Source organism: Peromyscus eremicus, chromosome 20 (genome assembly GCF_949786415.1).
Source record: "Peromyscus eremicus chromosome 20, PerEre_H2_v1, whole genome shotgun sequence".
Taxonomy (NCBI): Eukaryota; Metazoa; Chordata; class Mammalia; order Rodentia; family Cricetidae; genus Peromyscus; species Peromyscus eremicus.
Window position 1 is genome coordinate 60,072,554 of NC_081436.1, and position 15,916 is coordinate 60,088,469.

General features: G+C 36.1%; 1 protein-coding gene across 3 annotated transcripts in view; it reads right to left on the minus strand.

The window, feature by feature from the left end:
• Rims2 (regulating synaptic membrane exocytosis 2) overlaps positions 1-15,916 on the minus strand; it is a 473,841-nt gene that overhangs the window by 210,254 nt on the left and 247,671 nt on the right. For all 3 annotated transcript variants that reach the window (XM_059247963.1, XM_059247965.1, XM_059247962.1), the window contains 3 exons: positions 10,817-10,947; positions 4,161-4,332; positions 1,553-1,706 (listed from right to left, as the gene is read on the minus strand). In XM_059247963.1, coding sequence (XP_059103946.1) covers positions 1,553-1,706; positions 4,161-4,332; positions 10,817-10,947 — 457 coding nt within the window. The remainder of the gene's footprint in view (positions 1-1,552; positions 1,707-4,160; positions 4,333-10,816; positions 10,948-15,916) is intronic.

A 15,916-nucleotide genomic window follows, 5' to 3' on the forward strand; every position in this document is an offset into this window, starting at 1 on the left:
GCAGGTTGGAATAGCACTTACAAATAGGGATGTATGAGTGTTTATGGTCTCATGAGGTTAAAAAAAGAACAATAGAAGTCACTTCTAATTAATTGTATCTGGGTATCTGGTAGAATGTTCAGTGAAAATAAAATTCTAATCATTAGAGAGAATTAATTTTTTTAAAGAATAAAGATGATCCCCTAGGCTTTCCTGTGACTCTCACAGGACCGATCTTTTAATTTTATACATATCAACTGCTTTCAGATTTCTAATCCAGCCCCCATTCAGCAGAAAGGAGGTGATCCATCTGAAACCAGCTGTTACCGCCAGGCATATTCCTCACACTCAAAAAGTAACATCATGGTATTTTCTTATAACTGGACACTTGTGAAATGTCACTGATGCCAGTGACCGAACGCCTGACAGAAATGTTAGTAAACCAGAACCCTGGTAACCACACGAAAAGCACACACCTCATCACAGCAAGAGAAGTAAGTATTCACCTCATTCTTCTATCACTTAATTGTCAGGAAAAACCAAAACTAATCTTAAGATCTGTGAGTGGTGGAGCAGAGCCAGTAGTAGCATTTTTAAATCTGGAAAACACTACTAAGCTGTGCAACACTATTATAAAATGGCCTGATAAAATTGCTAGAACAAGAACACACTGGTTTGTATTTGAAATTAATCAATCCTGTGTGTACATGTGTGCGTTATATATTTGTATGCGCATGTATGGGTGGCTATAGAGGCAATGTGTGCATGTGTGTGGAGGCCAGAAATCTCTCTCTCTCTCCACTCTTTTTAGAGACATGATCTCTCCCTGAATGTGGTGCTCACCAGGAGAGCTTGGAAGACGGTTCAGTGAACCTCGGGGATCTGCCTGTCTTGGCTTTCCCCGAGCAGGAGCCTGGAACTACAAACGTGTGCCAGCTGCTGAGTGGACGCTAGGAATTTCAAATCGTGTCCTTAGGTTTGTACAGCACTTTACTGACAGAGTAACTTCCCCAGGCTCTAAATTTAAAGAACCCTTATAGCCACACGATGAGGGAAGTAATGTAATTTCCAGTTGAGGAAGGAGAAAATCTAAGAGAGATCATCTGGCTCAAGTCATTCACTTATAAAGCTGAAAAAAAAAATCAACTAAAACGTGAAACGTAAATTCAACCACTATGTTATAGTCATCGTTTTAGGTATTCATAACATATTTGAGATATTTTTAGGTATCTGCAAACTTTTAGGTATATGACCGCAGCTATATGACCAAGTTCTATGATATTAGCTATCACATTCCTACATTTAACAGTGTAAATACTAATACCCCAAAATAGTTGTTTCTTTGATGTTATATCATATCAAATGCAACCAAAATGATTTTAATATTGTGAATATGAATGCTATAGGTGTAACTTGATGTTACTGTTTTAAATTATTAAAAAGCATCAATAGTATCCATGAAAACACTAACAAATGCTTATTAGCACCTGTAATGCTGTTTTCAAATTCTGTCAGACGTACAATCATGATTAGAAACATTCAATGAAAGTATGATAAAGTTTGCCAAACTTACTTTGTAACCTGCGTGTTGGGCTCTCTCCATGGAGCTGTCTTCGTGGCAAATATGGAGAAGGGTGAGGGAGAGGCAAGGAAGAGACATCATGGGTCTGCAGTTTGTACCAATGTGGTTCATCATCCAACAGAGCTGTTTCCAATTCTATTAAAATCTAGAACCCAAAGACACAGAGACCTATTTTTCCAACAATAATCTCTTCAATTGTCTTATAACTTTTATAATATTATCACAGCAATGCTGTTACAACAAAGCAAGGACATTTAATGTGGCCAAACTGTCAGCATGTTCTGACAGTAACTACATGAAAACTAATTTTCCTAACATTTTAATGATTTTATACTTCAAACAGCGACATTTATTATCTATACCATGATCATCCAATTACGTGGATATGAAATTTGCCATGACATAAATAGCAACTTTTACTTTTAAAACGTCTATGATAACTAATTTTTATCTTTTATTTTCTAACTCAAAAGCATTTTCATTTATAGTTACTAGTATAATAATAACATCATAATAACCAATGAGAAAAAAGTAATTTAAAGTATCTATTAACAACAAATCATGCCACATTATTCATCTTTATTGTGAATAAAAAATTACTATCTTTGCCTTATAGGACAGGATACCAAAGCTAAAAGAGGCTAAATGACTTGTGTCTAGGGTCAGATAAGCTTGTAACAAGATAAAATAAACCAAGTTTCTTCCTTAACTCTTTATGTTCACTGAACATACTGCTGACAATTCAAAACCAAAACATCACACCACCAGCCCTCTAATAATGTACAACTGCTGTATGTCATTCAGAAACAAACAGGGAAAGGCACATGATGGTATAATATGAATTTTTTAATTATAAAAGAAATTAGAATTAGCTTTCCTTCAGATTGCTGTGCAAGTGTGGCAGAGTTACAAACATTAAGTCTACCATGTAAAGATGAACTGATAAGCTCCAGTGCTACTCAGCTACAGATGAATAAGCAAAAGCTGTCACTTCACGAGGTCTAAATGGTCCCTGTCTCTTTTCAGTACTAGAGGAACTGTGCTACAAAAGTTAACACATACTACACTTACTTACCCTCCTACTAAACTGAACTGCATACTAGCATTATTTCCACTTGGCGAAAGAGGGGATTAAAGCAGGAACAGATGGACTTGTTGGACACACAGATAGGAAGTGATAGTACCAGAAATGGTCAAGGGCCATTGGCCAGTGCTATTGTTCCCAAGAACTCTCCAAATGATTCATAGGTTTCTAACTTTGTGTGTGTGTGTGTGTGTGTGTGTGTGTGTGTGTGTGTGTGTGTGTGTGCTTGGTTTTTCTTTTTTCAAGACGAGGTTTCTCTGGAACTAGCTCTGTGGACCAGGCTAGCTCTGCAAATTGTTCTGCCTCTGCCTCCCGAGTGCTGGGATTAAAGACGTGCCTCACTATCGCCCAGCAAGGGAGCACTATCTTTATTTGGTGCAAAGAGAAGTTTCTTTATACCCCTCTCTAAGAAAAGTCATGGCGAGTGCTGGGACTAAAGGTGTGCGCAACCACTACCCAGCAAGGTTTATACCTCTTTAGAAGACATCATTCAGTTCATCTGTCTATGTCTTTTTATTTTACCCATGAAATTATCCTTTCATTTAATCAGGAAAACTAGGTGGAATGAAGAAAATTGAAGTGAAGAGCTGACCATTCTCAGTGTTACATGCAAATAGCTAGAACCACTTCCCTCTTAGGCCTCTTCAATCTGTTCTCCATATTACAACTGGAAATGTCATTCTCAACTCATAATTTAGACAGTCTTTGCTTAATCCTTTCACTAGTTCCCATTATTCACAGGATTGATCCAAACAGGGAACATGTTCTGGAGTTCTTTTAACCTTGAAGCTCCATTTCTCACCATTTTCTTTACCAATTTGAGGCAGGGACCTAAAGTCCTCAACCCTGATGCCTTGTTACTCTCTCTGCAGAAATCCACTTTTATTGGTACTTCCTTTGACTGTTTCAGTACAGCACAGCAATTACATATTCCTACTACTTATTCCTAGTCATTGCAATATCTGATTCCACAATGAGCTATCAATCCTTGAGGTAAGCCTATAGAAAAATGTCTAATAAATTGTATGGTTTACAATGTAATCCGTTAATAAATGAATAATTAGCCTAATAAAATAACAAGAAGTAGAAAAGATTATACAAGACAAGATCTGTATCAAGTCATCATACACGAAGACCCACCCGCCCCCGGCCCCCGCCCCCGCCCCTTATTATTATAGGGTTTTCTTGGCTTATTTTTCTCCTAGTTTTGGTTTTGCAACAGAACCTCACTCTGATGCCCACACTGTACTTGAACTCTTGAATCAAATGATCAGTTACCCTGGGAGCTGGGACTATAGGCACAATTACTACGTATACATCTAGTTTGGCTCAGAGATTTTAGAAACATTGTTTTCTTTGGTGTCACTACAGTTAATCTTAAAGCAGTAAATTCATTCTGCTAGTACATTAACAAACTATGCATATCTTCTTCAGACACTTAAAATCAGTATTCTATGACAGTCCTAACAACAGAACGGTCAGAGAAGCTTTAGACTGAATTACTCGAGGAGGTACCTCTCCTAGGAATTCACTCTCTTCTTCCCGAACTCTAGCTTGATCCCAAAGGGTGATTTCAAGCATCCGTTCCCGGAATTCTCTTCGGTGGACAGGAGAGTAAATGAAGGTCTGGTTCCATTTGGGTTCCAATGTTTTCTTTACTGTTTTTGTTCTTCTCTTGTTTTTATCACTATTTTAATAAAAAGAAAGCATGCAAACTTACATACAAAGATTTTACTCTAAATTTAATCCAGTTAAAATTTCAAGTGAAATCTTATTACATATTTGTCATATTATAGTAATGTGAACTTTTAGTTCCTGTTAGATTATGATACAATTGCATCATCTCCGTAACTTAGTAAGAGCAACAGCTCAAACAAACCCTCTATTCACTTAAGGTACAGAAGTTTAATTGTAAAAAAACAAATTCCAATGTTTACTTCATATACAAATACAAGCAATTATATTACATACTTTATGAAGTAACTTTATCTCAAATAAATACTATTTGCTTATTTGACAAAAAACAAAAAACAAAAAACAAAACCATGTCTTTAGACACACAGAATTCAGTTTCTCTCTAAGGTAGCCTGAGTAATGTATGATGGAATAAGAGCTAATTATCTTGATGGACGAGACCTATCGCCAGGAGCCTCTCATACTTACTTTGATGGACTATCACTAGTTAGAAAATATTTTAAATTATGTAGCTCATTACATGCCTATATTATAAATATTATTAAGTTACAAACATGTATTATAATATTATGTCATTAGTTACATTAAAATATACTAAAATAGAAAATTAAAAATTCTTTAAGTTAAAGAAGTTAATTAACTCTACTTAGAACTGAAGTCAGAAGGAAGCTAGAAGAATATGCCATAAACTTCACTGAAGAGATGAAAAACCAAAGTCTCCCATTACTAAGGAACTTCTCTAATGAGCAGGACAGGACTGTTTCCCGGAGTGCCTTGCAAACATACCAGACCAAAGCGGAGGCTCTGTAACCTCCACCACCGCCTCCCGAAAGAACTGTGATAAAAACCTCATTTTCAACAAGTACAAAGAAAGAGGTTTTGCTTTTCTTAAAAGTATAAATGAAACTATTCAAGTGCCATCATGGAATTTAAGTCAAATAGTACAAAGGGAATAACCGTACTTAAGAAAGACTCATCTGTGGAGATGTATTTTAAATAGATTGCTAAAAATAAAAATAAATCCCTGTGGATCAAGGACCTCAACATAAATCCAGCTACTCTGAACCTGCTAGAAGAGAAAGTTGGAAGTAGTCTTGAACGCATTGGCATAGGAGACCACTTTCTAAATAGAACACCAGTAGCACAGACACTGAGAGAAACAATCAATCAATGGGACCTCTTGAAACTGAGAAGCTTTTGTAGGGCAAAGGATACGGTCAACAAAGCAAAGCGACAGCCTACAGAATGGGAAAAGATATTCACCAATCCCACATCTGACAGAGGACTGATATCCAGAATATATAAAGAACTCAAGAAATTAGACACCAAAATGCCCAACAGTCCAATTAAGAAATGGGCTATAGAACTAAACAGAGAATTCTCAACAGAGGAAACTCAAATGGCTGAAAGACATTTAAGGAATTGCTCAACATCCCTAATCATCAGGGAAATGCAAATCAAAACAACTCTGAGATACCACCTTACGCCTGTCAGAATGGCTAAGATCAAAAACACTGAAGACAGCTTATGCTGGAGAGGATGTGGAGCTAGGGGAACTCTCCTCCATTGCTGGTGGGAATGCAAGCTTGTACAACCACTTTGGAAATCAATATGGCGATTTCTTAGAAAATTGGGAATCCATCTCCCCCAAGATCCAGCTATACCACTCTTGGGCATATACCCAAGGAATGCTCAACCACACCACAAGAGCACTTGTTCAGCTATGTTCATATCAGCATTGTTTGTAATAGCCAGAACATGGAAACAACCTAGATGCCCTTCAACTGAAGAATGGATAAACAAAATGTGGTACATATACACAATGGAATACTACTCAGCAGAGAAAAACAATGACATCATGAGGTTTGCAGACACATGGATGGATCTAGAAAAAATCATCCTGAGTGAGGTATCCCAGACTCAGAAAGACAAACATGGTATGTACTCACTCATAACAGGATACTAGATGTGGAACAAGGATGACTTGACTGCTACTCACATCACCAGGCAGGCTGCCTGGAAAACAGGACCCCAAGAAAGACACAGGGATCGCCCAATGACAGAGAAATGGATTGAGATCTACATGAACAGCCTAGACATGAGTGGGGGTAGTGAAGGGCGAGGGTCGAGGGAAAGAGAGCTTGGGTGAGTGGGAGATCCCAGCTGGATCAACAACAGAGAGGGAGAACAAAGAATAGGAGACCATGGTAAATGAAGACCACATGAGAATAGGAAGAAACAAAGTGCTAGAGAGGCCCACAGAAATCCACAAAGATACCCCCACAACAGACTGCTGGCAATGGTCAAGAGACAGTCCGAACTGACCTACTCTGGTGATGGGATGGCCAAACACCCTAATTGTCGTGCTAGAAACCTCATCCAACTACTGAGGGATCTGGATGCAGAGACCCATGACTAGGCCCCAGGTGGATCTCTGGGAGTCCAATTAGCGAGAATGAGGAGGGTTTATATGAGCGAGAATTGTTGTGACCAAGGTCGGATTAAGCACAGAGACAAATAGCCGAACGAACGGAAACACATGAAATATGAACCAATGGCTGAGGGGTCACCAACTGGATCAGGCCCTCTGAGTGGGTGAGACAGTTGATTGGCCTGATCTGTTTGGGAGGCATCCAGGCAGTGGCACCGGGTCTGGTGCTCATTGCATGAGTTGGCTGTTTGAAACCTGGGGCCTATGCAGGGTCCCTTGGCTCGGCCTGGGAGGAGGGGACTGGACCTGCCTGGACTGAGTCCACCAGGTTGATCTCAGTCTGTGGGGATGGCTTTGCCCTGGAGGAGATTGGAATCGGGGGCGGGCTGGGGGGGAGGGTGAGGGGGGCGGGAGGGGGGAGAACAAGGGAATCTGTGGCTGATATGTGGAACTGAATTGTATTGCAAAATAAAAATTAAAAAAAAATGATTCAATTATGAAAAAAAATAAAATAAATCCATAATCACTAAATTATTAACAATACAGTAAACATTTGTTCAACACAATCTAATCAAAACTTTCTTTTCATGCTAGTACTTTCGCCTTTAGGTTAACTTAAAGCAGCAATCCAAAACTTGACATTTGTATTCAAAATTTAAAAAGGAAAAGGATAAATATATTTGTGGCTCTACCCAAATTTACCCCCAAGTATTACTTTTATAAACTATGGTACATTAAATAGAAAATAGTTTTGACTAACATAATTGAGATTTTAGAGCAGATATATGTTTTATACCTCAAGGAAACTCTGGGAAGTCTTATCAACTAAATATCAATTGTTATTTCATATATTCAAGAATTTTTTCCTGAAAAATTATCAGAGGTAAAAATCCTAAAACAACCATTGTACAATGTAAGCTTGAAAAGTACACAACTGTTCACAAATACTTGCTATCTGACAAGTAATGTGGCTGAGAAATGACCTGAATAAAAAGTTCAGACAGCTCTCAAATTCTTTGAGGTTCAAAAAAAAAAAGTGTAACACTGTGTGGTGGTTTGGAAAGAAATGGTCCCCAAAGTGCTCTTAGGAGGTGTGGCCTTGTTGGAAGAAGTGTGTCACTGTAGTGGTGGGCTTTGAGGTCTCTTTGGCTCAGGCTTCCCTCAGTGTGACTGACAGTCCACTTCCTGTTGCCTCTGAGTCAAGATGTAGCCCTCTCAGCTCTAACACCATATGTGCCAGCATGCTGCCATGCTCCCCACCATGATGATAATGGACTGAACCTGTCAAACTATAAGTGAGCCCCCTTGATTAAATGTTTTCCTTTATAAGAGTTGCCATGGTCATGGTGTCTCGTCACAGCAATAAAGACCTAAGTAAGACACACTATACCTGAGATACAAAGGACAATGTAAGGAGAAATGTTTTCATTAACCCCACTGTCTCAAAAAGCAAGGAAAATTTGGCAAAGTAATATAAAACTAAATAATAAAAGTTAATCAAGAAAAAGATGCCATAAACTTTCAGTATCTTAAAAATAAAATGTGGTCAGGTGGTATGGCTTAGTGGGTTATGTATGGCATGTGCTGCTCTCCTTGCCTGAAAATGGAAATCAATCCTCAGGATCTACACGTTGGAGGGAGAGAACTGACTCTCACAAATTGTCCTCCAACTTTCATGTGAATGCTATGGCATGTGCACATACCACACACAAACACACACACACACACACATACACACACACACACACACACACACACACATTAATAATGTAATTTAAAATAATATTTTTTCTTTAAAAGTATGAAACCTGCCGGGCGGTGGTGGCGCACGCCTTTAATCCCAGCACTCGGGAGGCAGAGCCAGGCGGATCTCTGTGAGTTCAAGGCCAGCCTGGTCTCCAAAGCGAGTTCCAGGAAAGGCGCAAAGCTACACAGAGAAACCCTGTCTCGAAAAACCAAAAAAAAAAATAAATAAATAAAAAAATAAAAATAAAAAAAAAAATAAAAAAAAATAAAAGTATGAAACCTAAGTAGCTTAAGGATAAGGCAGGGTTAAGAATGCAATATTTGGGCCAGGTGTTGGTGGTGGCACATGCCTTTAATCTCAGCAGAGCCAGGCGGATCTATGTGAGTTCGAGGCCAGCCTGGTCTACAGAGCAAGATCCAGGACAGGAACCAAAACTACATGGAGAAATCCTGTCTCAAAAAACCAAAAAAAAAAAAAAAAGTAGTATTTGTTTGGCTGTGATATCTCCCATTCAGTTGAAATTTAGCTTCCATATACTACAATTATGGCTAAATTTTTTCGTTCATACATTTCAATATGTGTCTCTGGACAAAAAAGATAATCTAAAGTGCCAGAAACAGTAAGTTTTTTCAAGTTAATTTTAAAGCAAAATATTAATTGTAAGAAGTTTCTGATAACTCTAAATATTGTAAAATATTAACAAATTCTGAAATTTGTTTTACAAATTTCTCTTTTAAAATGTATCAGGTAAAATGCTAATTGCTTACATTATCTTTTTCTTTGCTATCATTGCTCAGGTGATGCTCAAACACTATAAACCTTGTCTTTAGGGCAGGGCATGCAAACCTTTTTTAGCCTTCCCTCCTTGTATAACATTATGTTTTAATCCCCTATATTCAGTAAACCCTCTGTTTACTCAAAAGCTTAGCTGCATTCCAGGAATCTGATGACCTGAAGCAATGATTCTTTTCTGTCTGGAGCAATAGGCCTCTTCCTTCCTTCCTTCCCTCCCTCCCTCCCTCCCTCCCTCCCTTCCTTCCTTTCCAGTGTGCCAATTCTTTTCAGAGTAGCCAATTGAATAAGACCGTGAGGTCTGTCCCCAGCTAATGAGGAAAGGCATGGTTGCCTCAAGAATGGGATTAAAAACCAAGTTTACTTTCTGTCTCAATGCGCTCCCTCTTTAGAGTCCTCTGGATCAAGAGTTAAATGTGCCTTTTCCAAACTCTAAAATTGATGTAGTGGTCTCTTTGTGACCTTAAACTTAATTCCAACAAGTATACAACTCAACTTTGATGAACTTTCTGCTTAAAACAGTTAAGGACATTAAGGACCAAAGGTTTGCGAACTAACTGAACATGTATGTGTTCAGAGCCACTTCCAACCACAGAAAAATGACTTAGACTTGAGAGCACAGTGCCCTGGAAGCCAGACAGACAGACAGAGAGGTGGGGAAAGTGTCCTCCCTCTTTCCTTGTTCATGATTCTTGCTGGAGTCCCTTCTAGTTTGATACGCCTGCAATTAAGAGTGATTAGATTACTTTTGAGGAAGTATTTCTCCAGTATTAAATCCCTTTAAAATCTGGACAGAACAAAATCACTGATGACAAAAATCAAAATACAGTGCTTGAAGGAGGTGATTATGGGCCCGGTGGCAGTTGGACATAAGTGATAGATATAAATTGTACTTGCTAATTTTATGAAATGTAGTAAAACAACAACAGTATGGTCAAGAGGTCTAGATGTGAAAAGTGGGGAAGAATATGAAAACAATTTCGTTCCAGTTCCAACTTTGTTTACTATACAATCTATTAAAATTTCTTATTTCAAAAAACAAATTTTAATAATTTGGGCATAGAAACATATACTACTTAAGAAATACAATGTGCATTTAAATAAAATCGTATATAGTAAATACAAAGTTTTTTTTTTTTTTTTTTTTTTTTTTTTTTTTTTTTTTTTTTTTTTTTTTTTTCGAGACAGGGTTTCTCTGTGTAGCTTTGCGCCTTTCCTGGAACTCACTTGGTAGCCCAGGCTGGCCTCGAACTCACAGAGATCCACCTGGCTCTGCCTCCTGAGTGCTGGGATTAAAGGCGTGCGCCACCACCGCCCGGCTTCAAAGTTTTAAAATAATCTCAAATACTTACTGTAATTTTCTGATATATCAGAATGATTATATTTATAAAATTTCACAACTATCTGACAGCTATGATACAAAATAATGAATGATATAGAACTGAAACATTCTTTGCTTTCCCACTTATTTTTAAGAGCATACTTGTTTTAGTTTCAAATCCTTACCTTCTATCTGGAAGAAAGTAAATTTTAACGTATGGATTCCTTGGCCTCCCGTCTTCCCTGGAAGGAAGATCTTTTGCTCCCAAGATTGTAACTATCAACTGGTGACCAACCTTGTCAAACCATAGCTTTATCTGAAAAGCAAAAGCATTTATTATTAGCTCACAATTTACTTCAAATATGTGTTTATATTTCCAATCTTTATACCATTCTCTAGAACTAAAATTAAGAGAGATGACATTTTCCCCAGTAAACTCTGATTAAAATAAAAGGATATACTATAATAACTTCAATGAATAGATAAATTAATTCTGATGTTTTAGTTTCATTGATAAATCAATTGGACTTTTTACTATCCAGATGCAGTGGCTTATTAATGAACATATAATAATTATACTATTGCATACTTTGTATACAACAATTCTGTATCTTCATGTAAGAGTCATTATGGTTCTTTCTGTTCATCTATGAGTGGTAAATAAGTGTTCTAAATGCAGTGCATGGACAGGAACAACTAAGTGGTATTCAGAGAAGTTTTCAAGAAAATGTGTTGTGTCTCCATAGTAAAACACATTTCAGAGGATGGAAGAAGGCTTACTAGTAGCTTGAATAGATAGATTCCTTAAGTTTTTGTTTGAAATGATAATAAATTCACCTTTTAAAATTTTTAGAGGCATACTTTATTCTTCAGTGAAGAGAATGCATAGCATCCTTAAAATAGTCAAGTTTCACTTTAAATTTTTAAATAAGAAACTGTATATAATTTTGCTGTATCATAATTAGGGTTTGTCACTCCATGTCATCCTGCTCCTGAATTCTTTTAACTTAACAGTTATCATCTCCCATAACTTCACCCTTTGCTCCTCGCTCACTGAGTATTCTATCTGGATCTATATCAGAGATGTGCATTGCCTAGGATGCAGCATCTCTTGCCACCAGTTTAAAACTGAAATGGTTTAAAACCAAAAATCTGGAACTTGAGGATCACAAATTTTAGTTATACTCAAACCACAGCAGTACAGTTCCAGTTCACGATGGCTTTGGTTGGGTCCCTCTGTATATATTCCAGAAAATCAAAGCTGACTAACTGCTAAGTCAGAAGAGATGATTGACAGCTTAAAATAATATATAAAGTGATTTCTGCTGTTGCCTTGTCAGGGTTAAAACGGACAAGCCCTCTTACAGGAGTAAGAACAAGAAATGGCCAAATGTTAAAAGTAACTATTACTAGTTTTCATGTTTTATTGTCTTGAATTTTAAAGTAGTTTTATCTTGCTATTGTAAAACAAAAATTTTCTACCAGTTAAGAAGTTCAAAAATAGACTCTCAACAAGATTTTCTCACGCTGTGTTTAATAAATATCTGATAAGTACTCTTATCTGGCATATTAGAAAGTTACAAATTTCAAGGCTACCTATTCACCTACAAATTAAAACAAGAGCTAAAGAGTTTTAAGAATGACAGCATGCATTCTAAGGATCCAGGACCACCCCTACCCCAAGAAAAGCAGATCTAACGGCTGGACACAGTGAGACATGAAGAAACACCAGCTCCTGGAGATCAGAGGAGGATATGGTGGCAAACCTACACACTCAAGGCTACTCTGGCTACCCAGCAAAACCCTGCCTCAAACAAGAAACAAAACAACCAAAAATTGAAGAGAGGGGCTGGGGACTGACTCGAAAACTTGAAAGGAAAAAACTTTAAAAATTTGTGTGCTTAGCAATATTAGACTCCAGATATAGATACAGATAACAAAATAGAGAGAGTAAGCTATTCTTTTCACAAAAGCTAAGAGAAAAAAAAATTAAAGAAATTCAAATGTTTGATTTTTCATGGGATGAAGGAAATGTAGACAGTCTCACAGTCTTCTAAAACCTATGATGAAGGTCATATTAATTTAAATATTCTCCACTTTCACCAACAACAGCAACTTTTACAAGTTTATTGTTTTCCATTAACTATCATCTTCAGATTTCCGTATAAAGCCAACCACTGTCACTTACCACTATTTCTTTTAAAAACATGTATTAGCTTTATTGTTTTCATACTGTTGTAACAGTACGATACTGTTAACTAAAATATACTGTCCAAATATATGAGTATTAATACTACTAAATAAGAACCTATCCCATAACACCTGATCAAAATCGGGTTTTTTCAGAAATTGTCTTGAACTGGGCACTTACTAACAGCCCTAATTCCAATTGTATTACAGAGTGTGCATTGAAGTTTTAATAGATATCCAGATCAAACAGGATTTTATTATCCATGCTACTTAACACATTCTTAAGCATGTGTTTTAAAAATAATGTTTAAAACATAACTTATTTGTTCCCTAAAATGTAACGAATATAACCTCATAATTCTATCCTTGACAAGCCTTAGTTCGATTAATTTAATAAAAATCTTGGTATCATTTTAATTGTTTAATATAACTATCCTCTTAGCTTTACCATGTAACCAATTTAAATTGTTCACAATAGAAATTTAACATCAAATATTTTACATTATAGAATTAATTTAATAGAATTAATACTTTAATTACTTAAAAGAATTATCCAAAGCCAACATTTTTTTTAAAACATGCAACAAAGCAGGGAAGGCATAGTACTACTTTTAAAATAACTATATTGGCATTACTATTCCATATAAACAATATCCTACTGAAAAGAGGCAAACAACTTGTACCCAATAGTACATAAAAGCAAATGGGATGATAAAATACAAACAAAATAATATATTTATATCATTTGGATTGTGATTTTTTTTGTTCTTTCAAACTCCAAAAGTTCATTCAAATATAACAAATACAAAACATTCATATTTTTAAATAAGGTACAAATATATTTGCCGATCTCCTCAAGGAGTCATTGCTTGGAAAATGCAAGAGAATGTGGATGTGATGTGGTATAATGAATGATTTAAAGAGACAGCAACCTTTGTGTAATAAAAGAAAATAATCTAGAGTTTTAAAATTAGCTATTTCAGTAAATGTTAGAGATAAGCAAAGTCTATATCAAAAAAAATTGGAATGCAACTTTGAAACCTATATATTTAAATACTTCAATAACTTACAAAATAACTAACAATGATTGTCTCTTTAAATTTGTATTCTAATCTCCATGCAGAATTTTACAAGCTGCCTTATAAAATGATTTGGAAGTCAATAGTATGATTTGGAGCAACATACCAAAAAAAGTGTTCCTACTACGCATTTTCCAAAAACATACAAATAAGGGATAAAACACAACTTTAGTTTCTATCAGGCAGACAAAGTCTTTACCTGAACCCTAGGAACAAAAGGCGTTGTTCTTCTACTAAGGCTTTGGCTCTGGTAAGCAAAATTAAAGAAAAAAGCAATAAAACAAAACCAAAAAGGACAATATGCTGGAACTAAAAGACCAAAAGTAAAAATAAACACATAAAACTGCCCCTTAAATACAATGTTTCCATGGCAACATATTTAAATTAAGTACTCATTATAAGAAATATATATTTCCCAATGCTAAAATGTATGAAACCTATTCAAAACTTTATAAAATATTATAACTTGTTGAATCATATTCTTAAAGTGTAGTCAATATATTAGGAAATAAGACTGAATATAGAAGAACATAGTCAAGATAATATAATTTTAAAGAATGATTAGAGTATAACCGCAAAATCAAGAAATTTAAAACTTTACCCTTAAACATACTACAGCCTGTGATATCCATGGGTGACTGGTCCCAGGGTACCCATAAATACCAAATCCACCAATGTTCAAATCCTTTATGTAAAATGGCACAGTACATGCACAAAACTAACAGGATCTCTAATGCTTTTAATCATCTCTAGATGGTAAATGCTAATTTATAATATCAAATATAATGGAAATGTTACAGGTTGTTGGTGTATTATTAAGAAAAATTTATAATATTAAAGTCTATAGTTGTTCAATAGAGACATAAGATTTTTAAAAAATTGATCCACAATTGTGTAAGTATATGACTATGAAACCTATTAAAATGGAAGTCTAATTGTACATAGATTAAAATACAGTCATACATGATGGGGTACTGGATCAACTGCTTGATACATTGCTTGAGATGTTGTTAACTTCCAGTCATGCCGCCTAACAACACTAGTGCACTGCATTTTATTTACAGAGTTCTTTATAGTTCCTGGAAGTTTAGGGCATGTTCACTGCCTCATGGTATTCCCAATAGCTTTGGGGGTTAACTACGCTCATCCCAATACACAAGTAAAGAAAAATACCAAAAAGGTCTAGATGAACTTCTAAATGCTCAAAGCATATGATATAAACAAAGTTCTCGGAAAAAAAATAAAAACATCAAATTTCTCTTCTGAATTTCTTAAGCTTTTATTTTAAAACCATTTCCAGTAATTGAAAAGAATCATAAACCTAATTCAGTTATGCCAATCAAGATCAAGAGTACAATTAGAGGCCCATCAAAGAATGGATTTAAGGACACTCAACAGGATTCCATGGCCCCTTCACATCTGCTGTGGATAGGGAAGGGCTGCCTCCCATCTTTCCCACTGACAGGGGAACTGGGATGAATAATGTGAGGGCTTTTGCCCAGGTCCAGATCACTGGACAGACATGATATTTAAGTAAGAAACAAATCTAAAGGCCAAAGGAAAACAATCTTCACAGCACATTGATGGTCACCAGAAGTCACCTTTCTTTCTCTCCAAAAACCCAAGTATCAAGTCTGAGTTTTCTTCCTTTTCAAATGGAGATATGCCCCAAAGAAGAAGTGCTCAGACACAGGATGAGGTGACATGTCTGTTTGCATAAATCTGCATGGACAGTAAGTAGGAGAGGAGGGTGTGAAGTTTTCACATAATCAACCAGAGATGCTGAAGGGCCAAAGAATTCTAGAGATTTCATTTTCCTTGTTCCCATCTCCATGTTTTAAATAAAATATGTCAAGAAAAGGAAATATTTTATAAACATATATTACTTCATAAAATAAAGGGTCTCTTTTAAAAAGAATATTTTCAAAAAACGAATCCTTTATAGTGAACAGTTTAACATCACCTAAAAGAAGCAGCTATCAGATTCCTAAAAATCAACATTTTTTAATCCTTATG